General features: G+C 38.1%; 1 protein-coding gene across 1 annotated transcript in view; it reads right to left on the bottom strand.

The window, feature by feature from the left end:
• Window positions 1–17,054, bottom strand: part of LOC127873693 (thyroid adenoma-associated protein homolog) — a 53,705-nt gene extending 36,651 nt beyond the window's left edge. Inside the window, exons 1-11 of the mRNA XM_052417624.1 lie at window positions 16,902–17,054; window positions 15,258–15,340; window positions 12,557–12,731; window positions 12,110–12,221; window positions 11,053–11,213; window positions 8,904–9,035; window positions 7,791–7,914; window positions 2,752–3,338; window positions 1,442–1,551; window positions 799–876; window positions 217–412 (exon numbers count right to left, since the gene is read on the bottom strand). Of these exons, the coding sequence (XP_052273584.1) occupies window positions 217–412; window positions 799–876; window positions 1,442–1,551; window positions 2,752–3,338; window positions 7,791–7,914; window positions 8,904–9,035; window positions 11,053–11,213; window positions 12,110–12,221; window positions 12,557–12,731; window positions 15,258–15,340; window positions 16,902–16,904 (1,761 nt within the window). The 5' untranslated portion in view covers window positions 16,905–17,054. The remainder of the gene's footprint in view (window positions 1–216; window positions 413–798; window positions 877–1,441; window positions 1,552–2,751; window positions 3,339–7,790; window positions 7,915–8,903; window positions 9,036–11,052; window positions 11,214–12,109; window positions 12,222–12,556; window positions 12,732–15,257; window positions 15,341–16,901) is intronic.
• Window positions 17,055–17,107: the final 53 nt, after the last annotated feature.

The following is a 17,107-nucleotide window of genomic DNA, read 5'->3' as shown; positions in this document are numbered from 1 at the left end:
TTATAACATATTTAATTGCTTGCAACTACAAGAATTGAATCCTTAATAAAAAATTAATTAAATCGTTTAACCACTTTTATTTTCATTTCCGTTTTTACATTCTCATGTACCTTTGTTAAGATTGATAGTTATCCCCATCAACTGCTAAATGAATCTTATTAAACAAAAAATATTTTCAATTTGTTTATTAATGTTTAAAGTTGAAAGTCAACTCACTAGGTCAGATTTCCCAGTCAGAATGCGGACATTCTTGGCCACAATGACCCAAGCATGCAATAGCCTGGTCCGCCTAGTAGGGGTGATGGGAGAGTCCATTTCAGAGACCAGGTAGGACTGGATCACTTCAGCAGCCTGGGCAACCAGCTTCAGGGTGACTGGGATCCAGTGAAGGCTTGTGTTGTAACGCAACAAACTGAAGAAATCCAATGTGCAACACTACCACCCATATGAACTCTAATACATATCAGCATTTGCTTATTGACTGTGAATTAAATATGAAACTTCATGTAAGTTTCATGTAAATTGTGCTTTACTTGAAGAAGCAGTTTGAAGAACAAACTTCTATCCAAGCCTCCAGTCCACCATTTTGAATGTTTACTTTTATCAGTGAAAAAAATGGCAAGCACAACTACTGCTTTGGGTCTCAAGCATAAAACATGTAATATATTGATATTTTCTTATATTTGTCCTCAGTGAAAAATAAGCCTTTGCTGATATTTTTTGCTGAAATTTAATTTTCTATCACCAATAACATGCTATACTTCACTGAGAAGCAATCAATAAAGGTATATGGCCTACCTGTCGTTGCTGGTGAGTCCTTCTATCATGGAGGACAGCCACATACCTTCCCATTGCTCCACACTGTTATCTTGGCCACTGTAGGATACAGAGAAATGTAACAAACAAACAAATTTACAAGTCCTTTGGGATTTGTATGCTAACTCTTCACCCAGACAAGAGGCAGAAAATCATGACTGAACTGATTATAACTGTACAGTATTAGTGCTTATATACTAATTGAACAGAACGGAATATTGTCTTGAAATGTTCAGACGGCTGTTGTTGAATATAATAAAGTAAATATTGTGATGCATAACTGTTCCAAAAGTACATACTTATGTACTGAGTTGTTTATCTAATTCAATTTCAATTAACTCCTCTATGGAGAACATAGTATTAAATAGCATATAGCAGTGACGTCAATTTTATATGTTTACACAACATTATAAATGTGATATTATTTTAAACCAAAATCACTTCAAGTTTTATAATGACATACTATATACCAACATTATTTCAAGTTTTGAAGATGCTTTTACAAAGTAGAATTTTCTGCTGTACTAATATATGTTCAAAATATTAATTGATATTTTTTAAGAAAATTATTTCTCATGTACCATGCTAGGCAAGCGTGAAAGTTGATAAGAGTTTTACTATGTACCTCAACTTTTCCAAGAAAGACTTGTAGAGTGCAGTAGAGCAGGAAGACAGATGGTTGGTTGTCAGGCACTTTAGCAGCTGGCACTGGATTTCACCCATCTCACACATGGACTGGCAAAATTAGAGATAAACAACTGAATGCAATGTACATTGAAGAGTTCACAATTCTTTTTCTAAACAGGAGCTGGCCAAAATCTCTGTGTTTACTTGATACTATGATATAGTAAAACAATGGTAATTATCCCCACGCTTTTTGAAAAAAAGGTGGGGATATTGTGGTGATCTCCGCCGTCCGTCCGTCCGTCCGTCTGTCCGTCCGTCTGTCCGTCCGTCTGTCCGTCCGTCCTGGCCACTATCTCCTCCTACACTAAAAGCACTAGAACCTTGAAATTTACACACATGGTAGCTATGAGCATATGTGCGACGGTGCACTATTTGGAATTTTGATCTGACCCCTGGGTCAAAAGTTATAGGGGTTGGGGTGGGGCCGCGTCAGAAATTATCACTCATTTTTTTAGGTTATTTTACATTTACTTCTTTATTTCTACACCGATTCACTTCAAATTGATACTGGACCTCACCTATGACAATACGGTCAATCTCAACCATGCATGGCCCCATTCCCAACCCTGGGGCGCCCCGCCCACATAGGCCACACCCACCAAAAATTTCCATTTCCTATAATTTTTTCATTTCTACACGGATTCACTTCAAATTGATACTGAACTTTTGTTATGACATTAGGGTCAATCTCAACTATGCATGGCCCCAATCCCAACCCTGGGGCGCCCGCCCACATAGGCCACACCCACCAAAAAAATCCATTTACTATAAAAAAAATTTAGGTTATTTTACATTAACTTCTTCATTTCTACACTGATTCACTTCAAATTGATACTGAACCTCTCTTATGACAAAACGGTCAAACTCAACTATGCATGGCCCCATTACCAACCCTGGGGCACCCCGCCCACATAGGCCACACCCTCCCAAAATTGCCTTTTACTATAACTTCTTTATTTTTACACCCATTCACTTCTAATTGATACTGAACTTCTCTTATGACAATACAGTCAATCTCAACTATGCATGGCCCCATGATCAACCCTGGGGCGCCCTTGGGTCAAACATGCGGCGTGGGGATACGCGTCGGCCTCTGCCGCGCCATTTCTAGTTTTATATGGGTTCCTTGAACTAGTTTTGCATCACAAAGATTTTGTTAATAAATTTCAATTTTCATAACAAATAATTCTGCAAAAAATAAAGGGCATGTCAACAAACGATTTCAACAAAAACAAACAAAATACGCACCTTGGTTTCAACAAACTTTAGAAGAGCACCGAATATGCGGTATTTCCCTTTCACATGCCATGGTGTCTGTAAGAGCACCTTTAGAATTCCCTGTGCAAATCTAGGACTGAATGTTTTTTTGTTGTTCCAAATGTGCATCATAGCTGAGAACACCTCCACAACAATCTCTGGCACATCTTCCACAGGACTGTCCCAGTTAAGAATCAAAAGACTCCATGTGCTCTCCAGAGTGGAGGAAAATTCAGTACCAAATATGGAACTCTCCTTTTCGGTGGGAATTTTAGACAACCTTGAATACCACAGTAACAGAATTTGGAACGACTGATAATGAAGGGTGATAGAGCCTTGACATAGCAAGACAATGAATGAATACATTCTGCTTAAAAGGCTTTCATTGTTCTCTTTGCAAGGTCTCCATGGTGATAAAAGGATATTCAAATGTCCACATGATACTACTCCTCTGCAAAATGCCACAGGGCCCAGGCTTTCAGATGATAAATTTTTCATTTTTGTTTCCATAACTGTGATTTTACTTGCATTTATTTCTGTGATATTTCTTAAAGAGTCAATGCTGTTGTTCCTATCATCTGAAAGCAATATAATCACAACTAGAGACATTTTTAGCGGAAAATATATCGAGGAGTATACTGATGCACAAATACTAGCAGCAAAGTCTATAGGTTAAAAAAAGTAATAATAGTTATTTATTAATGGTAAGTTATTTCTTATTTCGAATAATTGTTTGAGCAAACATAAATGGAAGAACCTTGTGCACTGTGGCATAACAGTATTCACTTTCTCAAATTGCAAGGTTTACAAAAATATATTAAAATTGGTGTGACATACAGATTCCTTTAGATCCCCTCTTCTTGAAAAAACCTGGTTATATACTTGCATGACCAGATGTTACATAATTGTAACAAAGACTTCATAATGACAATCTCTCATAGGGTTTTTCGTGTGAGCAAAATATATGAAGATTCTCATATGTAAACACAGATCTGAAAAGTCCCCAATCCCAACACATATCTGAAAAGTGCCCCACCCTGCAATAGTTTTATGTATGAATTATATAGTTAATCACAATATTACTCACCTGAAAAATGAAAATCTGACAAATTTATATTGTACAATTGGAAAAATTCAAATTTGACAACATGACAAATTAAGATTTCATAGAAAACAAGCAAATTCGTTGAATTGACATCCCCTGCAAATATGCTTCTGGACACAAAAGTGTTATATTTGACACTCAAAAAAGCATTTTTTCAAGATACAGTAGACTCTCTGTAAACCGGACGGTCTGGGGAGCGGCGTGATCGTCCGGTTTTCAGAGAGTTTACCAAGAGTGTGCATATTGCCGAAATATACATGGTATGCATTGTGTACAGAATCACATAAGAACAAGCAAATTCGTAGAATTGATATCCCCGCAACATATGCTTTGTTTGAGGATGGGTGCAAATCGGACAACGGATGGACAGCCGGACAACGCCAAAACAATCTTCCTCCGCCTCTGGCGGAAGATATATACTCATACCAAGTTTCAATGAAATACGCCAAAGCACTTCCAAGATATGGCTCCGGACACAAAAGTGCCTATCATAAAAAGCATTTTTTCAAGATACAAAGGGCCATAACTCTGTTTTTAACAAATGGTATACAATGCCATTTGGCCTGCATCATCCTCTAATGCATATATATATACTCATACCAAGTTTCAATGAAATCCGCCAAAGCACTTCCAAGATATGGCTCCGGACACAAAAGTGCCTATAGTAAAAAGCATTTTTTCAAGATACAAAGGGCCATAACTCTGTTTTTAACAGATGGTGTACAATGCCATTTGGCGTGCATCATCCTCTTATGCATATATATACTCATACCAAGTTTCAATGAAATCCGCCAAAGCACTTCTAAGATATGGCTCTGGACACAAAAGTGCCTATAGTAAAAAGCATTTTTTCAAGATACAAAGGGCCATAACTCTGTTTTTAACAGATGGTGTACAATGCCATTTGGCGTGCATCATCCTCTTATGCATATATATACTCATACCAAGTTTCAATGAAATCCGCCAAAGCACTTCCAAGATATGGCTCCAGACACAAAAGTGCCTATAGTAAAAAGCATTTTTTCAAGATACAAAGGGCCATAACTCTGTTTTTAACAGATGGTGTCCAATGCCATTTGGCATGCATCATCCTCTTATGCATATAAATACTCATACCAAGTTTCAATGAAATCTGCCAAAGCACTTCCAAGATATGGCTCCGGACACAAAAGTGCCGGATGGACGGACGGACGGACAGTCGGACGGACAACGCCAAAACAATATCACTCCGCCTCTGGCGGGGGATAATAAAACAAACCATATACATTTACATGTACCATTTGATAACTGTACGCAGGTACTGATTATGTTAATAGCATTCTTAAAAAATGTGTTTTTATTCGATTAAAAAGAAAAAAATTCATACCGACTTGTTTTGATAAATCCCAAAGTGAGCGTGGTGCTTTATACATGTACGTAAGTGACATTTGTCATATAGGCAAGTGACAACACATATAAGATTGTTGTAGATACACGATTTATTATTCAATACATACATGTACCACATTTCATAAAACATACACACAAGCAAAAAACAGCGTCATCATTATTTTTTAAGATATTCATAATCTCAAAACCTACACATCAGTTTACGATTTCACAAAAAAGTCCAAGATCACTCTCTGCTTGAAAGCACATTTCTCCTTTACGATCTTATTTTCTGCAATGTTAAGGAGGGTGTCTGCCGTTGCCAGGAAGTCACCATCCTTTTCATTTCCATACCGTTGCATACAGAGAGCAAAGTCTCGGATCTCTTTGATAGTCACTGGAGGCACTTCTGGCGTTTCCTCTTGATGGTCAACGTCATCGGCGGCATCTGCGGGATTGGCGGCGTCGGTGGCGTCCTCTTTATAACCGTTCACGATGTCTGATTCCCAATCGGTGTCATGGGTCTCGTCGTCATTGTAAAATCAAGTCAGCTCATCCAGCTTGAACCTGACCTACAGGACGAGGTCCGCGAGAGGGATGTCGTCGTCGGGTACTCTTCGTCGCTGGGTTCCTTGTTCTCTACCGTAAATCCACATGCTCTGACACACTTCTGGATCGTTGAAGCTTGTTCTTCACGTTCTTCAAGCAGCGGGGATTTGCTGCCTTGCCAATGACCAGCGGTGTCAGCTTCTCTCCCGTGGCGCAAAGAGGACAGTTATCCTATCCTTGTGCACTATGAATCCCTTTGCACCGTCTCCGCGCACAGCCAGGGTCTTGTCAGGTAATGCCTTGTAGTAGAGGCCTGTCACGGCATTGAAGATGTTCTCCAGGCTGTATCCCTGTATGATGTCTGGAAGCCGGCTCTTGAAGTCACTGACTGTCTGCTGGTCCACCCCAGCACTCTCCCCGGACACCTTGAACGCCTTCACTGAGTAGCGGGACTTCCAGGAGGTGAGCCAGCCGCTGGACCCCTTGAAGTCATGGAATCCAAGTTCCTTTGCAAAGCTGCTTGCTTTCTCCTGGATCACAGGTCCAGACAAAGGGAAGTTCTGGGCCCGCTTCCAGCTAAACCACTCCCACGTCAGCTCGTTCAGTTGGTCAAACTTGCATTCCTTGTCGAAACGGAACTTGGAGCCAGATGCATTTTTCTCCCACTGCTCCTTGTAGACGTTCCTTTTCTTCAAGATGTCGCTGACCGTTGACTTCCCGATCTGGAAGCCCTGGCCGAGTGCCTTCAGAGATGGTTTTGGTTGAGCAATTGATTCCGTGATGAGCTTTATCTTATCTTCTAACGTAAGCTCTGGCTGGAGGCTGCGACATTTTAGATGCGTTCGAAATTAGTAAACGGCAATGAAAGAATTCGCATACAGATGGATGAATATTTAACAGTCATATTTCTCACAGTTTATCTGACAAACAAACGAACAACCATTTCAGCGTTAAAAACATGGCTATAAGATCTTTTAAAATACCTGAGAAGATCACAAGAAAGTGATCGTCGCAACAGCATGCATTAATTTTTTTATTAAATTGTTTATCATAGGCGATAATAAATAATTAATAAAACGATCAAGTCAATTACTTTTTGGTGTTACCGCACGTCTTTTATAGACATTCACAGTTTGTTTTACATTACTTAATCGGATTTCCATAGCGCGGTAACGACTTGACACCTTTATGGTATGTTTAATCCGGTTATCGATAATTGCGCGAGCAAAATGTGTGACACCGCACTCGCTGTGCTGACTAGATATTGTTATTTTCATGCCTCGGGCATCTTGAGAATTTAGACCGTCTGGTATACTCAATGTATTTTACGTTGAAAATGACCAAATTTACGGAGATACCCGTTCGGTTTCCGGTTTTCAGAGAGTTCGGTTTATTCAACATTTTTTAACAAAGAAATAGAAGGAGAAAATACGGGACTGGCCCGACCGTTCGGAATCGGCAGAGTTCGGGTATTCAGAGAGTCCGGTATTGGCAGAGTCTACTGTACAAAGGGCCACAACTCCATTATTAACAGATGGTGTACAATGCCATTTGGCGTGCATCTTCCTCTTATCCATATATATACTCATACCAAGTGTCAATGAAATCCGCCAAAGCACTTCCAAGATATGGCTCCCGACACACAAAAAATGCATTTTTTCAAGATACAAAGGGCCATAACTCTGTTATTAACAGATGTTGTACAGTGACATTTGGCGTGCATCAACCTCTTATACATATATATATATATATATTTATATATATATACTCATACCAAGTTTCAATGAAATCCGCCAAAGCACTTCCAAGATATGGCTCCGGACGGACGGATGGAAAGACGGACGGAAAGACGGGCAGACGGACAACGCCAAAACAATATCCCTCCGCCTATGGCGGGCGATAATAATCATCTCTGGAAATTTTAGTGTTGGGTATTTACTTCGTTGCGTACGGTTCCTTACAAAACATATTTATTATGTTTTGGCCTAATGTAACAAAATAATAGTACCTGCTAAAGTAACAGCCTTGAAGATTGCAATTATAATGGATGCTGCTTTATTCGGATCTGGACAGGTGTTCAGCATCAAAGCCACAGATGTTCCACATAACAGAACACAATCAGTGGCATAACCCTGTACAATAAAACCACAATGTTGAACATATCTAATAGCATGCTAATTAAGTTTGCACTTACAAAATAGTATCTTCTTTGAATGATAAAGAACATTCTTATGGTAATTCTTCTTAAAAGGTAAGAAGGGAAATCATATAACTGATAATATTTTCATACTACAAATATGTCATCACAAAAAGAGATTGTGTAAGTGTCAAGATATTGTTTTAGTATTATTGCTTAAACCAAACAAATACAAAATAAAACAAGAGGGACATTGGCGCAAGGCGCTCAACTAAGACCCAAAGGAACTAGACTATTCTGAAAAAGTGCGAGCTGATTCATGAAGATTGACCAAAAAGTGACTTATAGAATATTAAAATGTTTTGTTTTTTTAAAAGGTTCTGACCAAAGTTTCAAAAAAATTTGGTAATAATTGTGGCTAATATACATGTATCAACAAGTTTTCACTATAGCCATGTAAGAAAAACTGCACTAAAAATGTGACTTCTAGAGTGTTAATAGATTTCACTATAGCCATATGAGGAAAAATGCCCCACCTCCTGGTGACCATGTTTTTCAAAAAAAAGAAACCATTTTTAAACTCGTCTAAGATATCATTAAAACTTATGTTCTGACTTAGTTTCAGGAACATTGTACAATAAATGTGACATATTGTATTAACAAGGTTGTACTAAAGCCATATAAGGAAAACTGCCACCCCCCTGGAAGCCATATTTGAACCAACCGGAACCATTTTGGAACTGATCAATGATATAATTAGGACACGTGTTATGACCAAGTTTCATGAAGATTTGACAATAAAAGTTGCCTCTGTTAACAAGTGTTAACAAGGTAAATGTTCACAACGCACAACAGACAAAAGGCGATCCCAAGAGCTCACCATGAGCACGTTGTGCTAAGGTGAGCTAAAAACAATGTAATTCAAAGAACATACACAACACCCTCAAATTGAACATTCCCAAATGAAATTCATATACAGCTCACCTGAGTGCTTAAAATGTGTATCAGACATCTTGCTATAGCTGAAGCATGGTCAGAATATTTTACATCACAGTCTTCAGACCACAATGCAAGCTGGAAGTGTTCTCGGCACACTTGAAACAACTGCAGGCAAATCTGTAACAATAATATTTATATATATAGTGAACTAATGGATGCTCAGCAATTTTAAGTAATGGGCATACACATGTATGTGCAGAACAACAATTGGCATTTGCATATATCAGACAAATTTACAAAAGATGTTTGAACAAGAGATGTATTTGTCAGAAACACAATGCCCCCTACTGCGCCGCTTTGATTTATTTTATTTTTTTCATCATTTGGCAGGTACAGATAATTATCTCCCTTTAAAGCTTATTACTTCCCCTGGAATTGTTTTTTGACCTTTGACCTTGAAGGATGACATTGACCTCGACCTTTCACCACTTAAAAAGTGCAACTCCATGAGGTACACATGTATGCCAAATATAAAGTTGCTATCTTCAAAGACTTCAATGTTGCAAAAGTTATGACCAAGGTTAAAATTTAGTGACAGACACACACACACATACAATGACAGACAGACAGGCCAAAAACAATATACCCCCGATCAATCGATCTGGAGGCATAAAAACATGTATGCTACTCATTTGCAGCCAAGTCTTCAATATTTGCAATTAATACTACATGTATGAGATTTCTTCATATTGCGTTCCCCTGTGACCTAGACCTTTGATCTCTATACATGTATATCAAAATGATAAAGGTCTTACTTTCCCCAAGACTAACAAGAACTAGAGCTTTGTCACAGACGTGGCAAATACCCCCACATGCCACATTGACACATATTTTTTTGCATGTTGTCTTCACAAAAAACAGCGGACACCATGCTCAATGTTTAAAACGCAGTAAGTGACCCTGTGACCTTGTTTTTGACCCGGCATGGCCCATGTTCGAACTTGACCAACACATCATCTAGATACAATTTCTCACCAAGTTTGGTGAAGATCGGATGAAAACTAATCGAATTAGAGAGCGGACACCATGCTGAATGTGTAAAACATACTGAGTGACCCTGTGACCTAGTTTTTGACCCGGCATGGCCTATGTTCGAACTTGACCTACACATCATCTAAATACAACTTCTGACCAAGTGTGGTGAAGATCGGATGAAAACTACTTGAATTAGACAGCGGACACAATGCTCAATGTTTAAAATGCACTAACTGACCCCGTGACCAAATTTTTACCTGCCATGACCCATGTTCGAACTTGGCCTAGACATCATCTAGATACAACTTCTGACCAAGTTTGGTGAGGCTTGGATGAAAACTATTTGAATTAGAGAGCAGACACCATGCTCAATGTTCAAAACGCACTAATTGACCCTGTGACCTAGTTTTTGACCCGGAATGACCCATATTCAAACTTGACCTAGACATCATCAAGATACAACATGTGACCAAGTTTGGTGAAGATCTGATGAAAACAACTTGAATTAGAGAGTGGACACTAAATACAGACCAACAGACATACCGACCGACCGACAGACAAGCTAACTCCTATATACCCCCCCTAAACTTCGTTTGTGGGGGTATAATTAATGGTATTGATACAGCTTTAATGCATTAGCGTTTTACAGGCAATGTCAAATCTAAGCTAAGTGCACATGTATGTCATGTACTCCCCTTTGTGTAGTATCTGCATTTATCTGGATTGCAGGACAAACGCAGGTTGTGTGCCATTTTATATTAATGTCTTTTGTGTATATAGTAATTCTGGCTTAGAAATAATTGCTCATACTTGTTTGTTGGGACCTTAAATTTGTGGATTGGTCTACCAGTGAATTTCAGTAAATAGTTATGATTTAATGTCTTTTGTGTGTATGGTAATTCCTACTAAGAAAAGGAATAATTGCTCATAATTGTTTGTTGGGACCTTAAATTTGTGCATTGGTATACCTGAAAATTGCAGCAAATAGTTATGATTTAATGTATTTTGTGTGTATGGTAATTCTGACTTAGAAAAAGAAATAATTGCTCATAATTGTTTGTTGGAACCTTAACTTTGTGGATAGGTCTTCCCGTGAATTCCAGGGAATAGTTATGATTTAACAGTCTATAAATGGTAAGACTTAGTAAGTGATTCTGACCTTCACAAGGGCATATAACAGCTGTCCCTGGGCAGCAGACAATTCCAACGGAGGAAATTGAATAATGCTTTTAAGATGACCACAAACTATGCCACACGCTGGAGCAACGTTTCCTTGAAACACTGCCTGTACTAGCTTGCTCTGCTCTAGCAATACTGAAACTGATAAAATTCACATTGAATTGTGCATTTGTTGTGTCTGGGCAAGTACATTGAGGATACCCTCAATGTAGAGGTATGATAAATTTGTTTAAACTTCAAAATAAATATAAACAAGGGACAAAATTGTCACAAAACCAGGTTTTCATTGTGAAAAAAAAATCTGATAAAGGGAGAAAACTCAAACTGAACTTTTGAATTGACCAAAAAAAATTAACCCCCTTTGTAAGTTTTTTTTTTTTTCTAAATCTATTTTTAGTTGTGGCGACCTTGACATTGGAGATATTGACGTGATTCTTTCGTGGGACACACCGTCCCATGATGGTGAACAAATGTGCCAAATGATTTTAAAATCTCACAATGAATGACATAGTTATGGCCAGGACAAGCTCATTTATGGCCATTTTTGACCTTTGAACTCAAAGTGTGACCTTGACCTTGGAGATATCGACGTAATTATTTCGCGCGACACACCGTCCAATGATGGTGAACAAATGTGCCAAATGATTTTAAAATCTGATGATGAACGACATAGTTATGGCTCGGACAAGCTCATTTATGGCCATTTTTGACCTTTGAACTCAAAGTGTGACCTTGACCTTGGAGATATCGACGTAATTATTTCGCGGGACACACCGTCCAATGATGGTGAACAAATGTGCCAAATGATTTTAAAATCTGACAATGAACGACATAGTTATGGCCCGGACAAGCTTATTCCGCCAGCCCGCCAGCCAGCCAGCCAGCCAGCCCGCCAGCCAGCCCGCCCGCATTCGCCAATCTAATAACCAGTTTTTTCCTTCGGAAAACCTGGTTAAAAAAGATTTCCTTAATAATATAATCATCATGTATTTGTATTATTTAACAAATATATTTATTTACGAGTAATAAACACTAACCTTTTGTGAATAGTTGACAATCAATATCAACTTGATTCAAGACTTCAAACACCAGGCCAGTCAAATGCTCATTAAGGAAAGTGCTGTGTTCCTTTAGAAATGGATTCCAAACCTGTAAAGTAGTGACATCAATACAGAAATGAAAATAAATTCATTTAAATCGAATGTTATTATGCACAGGAACACATCTCTGTATGTGTGGTACACCGTCAGCTTTTCAATAGAGAAATGTACAGTTCGATTAATATTTAGCAGGTGCTACATATATTTTCTCTAAGACAAAACATACATTTGTAACAGTGTTGGTTCTACCCTCAAAATGAGCTTGAACGTCTTTTTAATTTCTCATTCTGACACAACTAAAATATACAAACAAACTCTAAACACTTAACAGCTTTCATTTAAATGCATGTGCACAGGTTAAAAAAGAAAACAAAGGATGCCTACCTTTTCCACTGCTCTAGAGATCTTGATGGAATCAGCAGTGTGTAAGTATGTCTTCAACAACTTCAGAAGTAGACGGTGCACCTGCGGTGAAGTCCATGCAGGGGAATGTATGAGGCCTTGAATTTGCTGGTTGAACACTTCCAACCTCTTAAGGATTTTGTTTATGTCGTGAGATCTGGTAAAAAGACAGACAAATATAGCAAAGGAAAAGCTTTCGAGGTGTCCCTGATGTTAACTGACTCAAACATAAAAAAAAAGTATTTTACATACTAAATCATGTTTTGTTCATTATAGGCAAGGTATGAAAATATACAACACTGAACCATATTCTTGTTTCTTGTTAGAGAACATGGACAAACATGCTTCTCATCATAAAATGCTTTATTTACAAAAAACACAAATATGAAACTTTAGAATAACTAGAACACCTAGGTCAAATACAGGCAAATTGAATAATGCTGACCTTTCACATACATTAGTTTTGGTTTATAAAAAATAAAGAATTATGACTTTTTGTCAAAATATTTTATATCTAAACAAAAGATGTGTTCGTCAGAAACACAACACCCCCTATTGCGCCGCTTTGAATTTTTTTTTCTTTTTTTTTGACTTTTGACCTTGAAGGATGACCTTGACCTTGAACTTCCACCACTCAAAATGTGCAGCTTCATGAGAACGCTGCTTTGAAATAATAAAAAAAATTTGACCTTGAAGGATGACCTTGACCTTGAAGGATGACCTTGACCTTGAACTTCCACCACTCAAAATGTGCAGCTTCATGAGATACACATTCATGCCAAATATCAAGTTGCTATCTTTAATATTTAAAAAGTTATGGCCAACGTTATTTTTTTTCTGGACGGACGGACATACTGACTGACACACTGCCACCCTACCGGGGCCATAAAAATTATCAAATTCACAGAGAAACCATATACAGTGGAAACCCTCTAAACCCTCAAACCGGATCCTTTCTATACCAGAATCCTCTCTAAACCGAACAAATTGTATGGTCCCATTTTTGTTCCTATAAAACCATGCGTAAAATATCTCCTCAAGAATCCCCTCAATTCCGAATACCGGTCATTCTTTGGATCAAAATTGGGTCGATCCATACGTAATTGTACCTCTCTAAACCGGTCTGGGCCGGTTTTTGCACCTCAGACATAGAGTCAAAAACGTGAGAATAGCGGATTTTAGACGTGTGAAATTAATAAATATGGTCGACAATTTTGCAAACTGTAAAAATTGCATAACAATTTAAATACACTTGGCCTGTGATGTAAATATCGATCAATAGAAGTTATAATGCTGATTATCATTACATATGTACTGATAACAAACAAAGGGTTCTCTGTGTGACACTGAAATGTATGGAAGTGTTCAGGAAATGATTAACATGGTGGAGAAGACTATCGTGCGTGGTCGATGTTTGACACGTTTTTCCGTCTGAAAAGTCACCTAACACATGCATATAACATTGTTCGTTTTTTCAGAGTGCACTGTTTGATCTATGTTGTGACTGGTTTTGGTTTCGAATCAACAGATTAAGTGATATGTGGTGTTTTTATGTGATTCAATATGAATGAATGTTATATAAATAATGCAGCGAGGATTTCCAATATGTTTTTTTCCACATTAGGCTATGTTATTGACCTTATTGAAAGTAAAATAGTCCAATTCCCCTCTAAACCGGAATCCTCTCTAAACCAGAATTTCCTCTCGGTCCTGAGATTGTCCGGTTAAGAAGGGTTCCACTGTACATGTACTGCCTTGATGTTATGAGCTTAAAATGGTTACAAGAAACCGTCGGAGACGGGTGATGCTCCCCAAGGTTTTTTTTGTCACAATATTGCACTATATATTCAGATGAAAGGAAACGTCTTGAGGGCACAGTAGTTGAGGGGACAAGAATTTTTGTATGGAAAATTTCAAAGGGCCATAACTCTGTGAAAAATCATCCGACTAGAACCCGCTGATAATATGCACATCTCCTCTTGGTAGTGAAGCTTCCCATAAAGTTTCATTGAATTCTGGTCATTAGTTGCTGAGAAATAGCCCGGACAAGAATTGCACTATATGTACAGTTAATGGAAAATTTCAAAGGGCCATAACTCTGTGAAAAATAATAAGACCAGAACCAGCTGATAATATGCACATCTCCTCTTGGTAGTGAAGCTTTCCATAAAGTTTCATTGAATTCCGGTCATTAGTTGCTGAGAAATAGCCCGGACAAGAATTGTACTATATGTACAGTTAATGGAAAATTTCAAAGGGCCATTACTCTGTGAAAAATCATCCGACCAGAACCCGCTGATAATATGCACATCTCCTCTTGGTAGTGAAGCTTCCCATAAAGTTTCATTGAATTCCGGTCATTAGTTGCTGAGAAATAGCCCGGACAAGAATTGCACTATATGTACAGTTAATGGAAAATTTCAAAGGGCCATAACTCTGTGAAAAATCATCCGACCAGAACCCGCTGATAATATGCACATCTCCTCTTGGTAGTGAAGCTTCCCATAAAGTTTCATTGAATTCCGGTCATTAGTTGCTGAGGAATAGCCCGGACAAAATTGTGCACGGACGGACACACGGACGGACGGACAGACGAAGCGGCGACTATATGCTCCCCCCAAAATTTTTTTGGGGAGCATAAAAAAATACATAGGCCTACATTGCTTGAACTTAAAATTCTTACCGGTGATTCTCCAGACTCTCCAGCAAGCTCGGATCATGTTCACTTGCCTTTCGGAATAAACAGTCTTCCTCATCCATTATGTTCTGAAAATGTCAAGGCTGTTGTGTAGAACACTTTATTCTTTTTTTATAAGTTCATGTACCTTTTCCATATTGTTACAGGTATAAAAAGAGCTTGTTAAACAGTGTTATTTTTTATGGTGCTTTGAATACAAGGCTAATTCTGTATTAACAAGGGCTGTTTGTAAAACACGCATGCCCCCCAAATGGGCTGTCAGTTGTAATGGCAGCCATTGTGTGAATACGTTTGAGTTTGATTGATTTTTGACCTAGTGACCTGAAAGTAGGGGTCATCTGTCAGTCATGACCAATGTCCCTATGAACTTTCCTGATCCCAGGCTTAAGCGTTCTTGAGTAATCATCCGGAAACCATTTTACTGCTTGGAGTCACTGTGACCTTGAACTTTGACCTAGAGTCCTGAATATCAATAAGGGTCATTTGTCGGTCATGACCAATGTCCCCATGAACTTTCCTGATCCTAACCATAAACGTTCGTGAGTTATCATCCGAAAACCATTTACTGTTTCAAGTCACTGTGACCTTGACCTTTGACATACAGTACTGAAAATCAATAGGGGTTATCTGTCAGTCATGATCAATGTCCCTATGAACTTTCCTGATCCCAGGCTTAAGCGTTCCTGAGTTATCATCCGGAAACCATTTTACTATTTCGAGTCAATGTGACCTTGACCTTTGACTTAGTTACCTGAAAATCAATAGGGGTCATCTGCCAGTCATGATCATCAATGTACCTATGAATTTTCCTGATCCCAGGCCTTAGCGTTCTTGAGTAATCATCCGGAAACCATTTGGTGGAAGGACCGACCGACCGACATGTGCAAAACAATATACCCCCTCTTCTTTGAAGGGGGGCATAACAAGAATATTAGAAAGACTGGGAAATCTGTCTAAATATTTTTTATCACTTTCTATTCGACAAATTTTCAGCTGTCCAAAAGACATCATTATTTTAAAATGGTTAGACAAACAACCACTGCGCGGCTTTCAGTCGGGGAAAAAAATCAGAGGATATTTTTTTAAGTGTTTTTAGTAAAAATATCGATACTTAAGTGGTTTTATTAATATTATTTGTGTTTGAAAGTGTTTTTCTAGGAATCAGTGGTGTGATTAGCAACGTGAAGTGTTTTTATTGTGTGAATTCAATTGAGAAACATTGCACGACCATGTGCGTCATGGCCACCAAAAACAATTGTAAGAAAGCAAGAATAGAAAAGCGCCAGACTTTGTCTGATTCTGAAGAAATGTGCGAGAAATGCAACAAAGAGGTATCGTCGGATGATAAGGCCCTGGTGTGCAGTTTCTTATAAAATGTCAGCGAGTGAGCGTTGGTGATTACGATTTTCTTATCAAGTCTGACGACAGTAGTCAATGGTTTTGCAAAAGCTGTAAAGGTGCATCCCAAAAAGTATTCAAAATGAATACTAGGGTGGAGGTACGAACCAAGTAGGTACGAATATCAATAATCATACGTTCAAATAACCGGTGTCCAAATTATATTGATTACAATTCATGTATAACAAATACAGAGAAAAATTCTTGCGTATAAAAAATATATGTGTGTACCATAAAAAAATTGCAGTAAACACGTTTAAACTTCGTCTTGCAAGCTTAATTCATGTGTCATATATTTTCGCGAACCTCATAATAATAATCTCCAAACTTTACGTTTGCTATCAGCATTAATAATATAAGATTTTCTGATTTGTTTGATATAATGTTAACATTAATATTTTAAATTAAAATTTTTCAACAGTAAAAAAACGTGTATA

Source organism: Dreissena polymorpha, chromosome 3 (assembly GCF_020536995.1).
Source record: "Dreissena polymorpha isolate Duluth1 chromosome 3, UMN_Dpol_1.0, whole genome shotgun sequence".
Classification (NCBI taxonomy): domain Eukaryota; kingdom Metazoa; phylum Mollusca; class Bivalvia; order Myida; family Dreissenidae; genus Dreissena; species Dreissena polymorpha.
The sequence above is the reverse complement of the archived record's forward strand: the minus strand, read 5'-3'. Positions and strand labels throughout refer to the sequence as shown.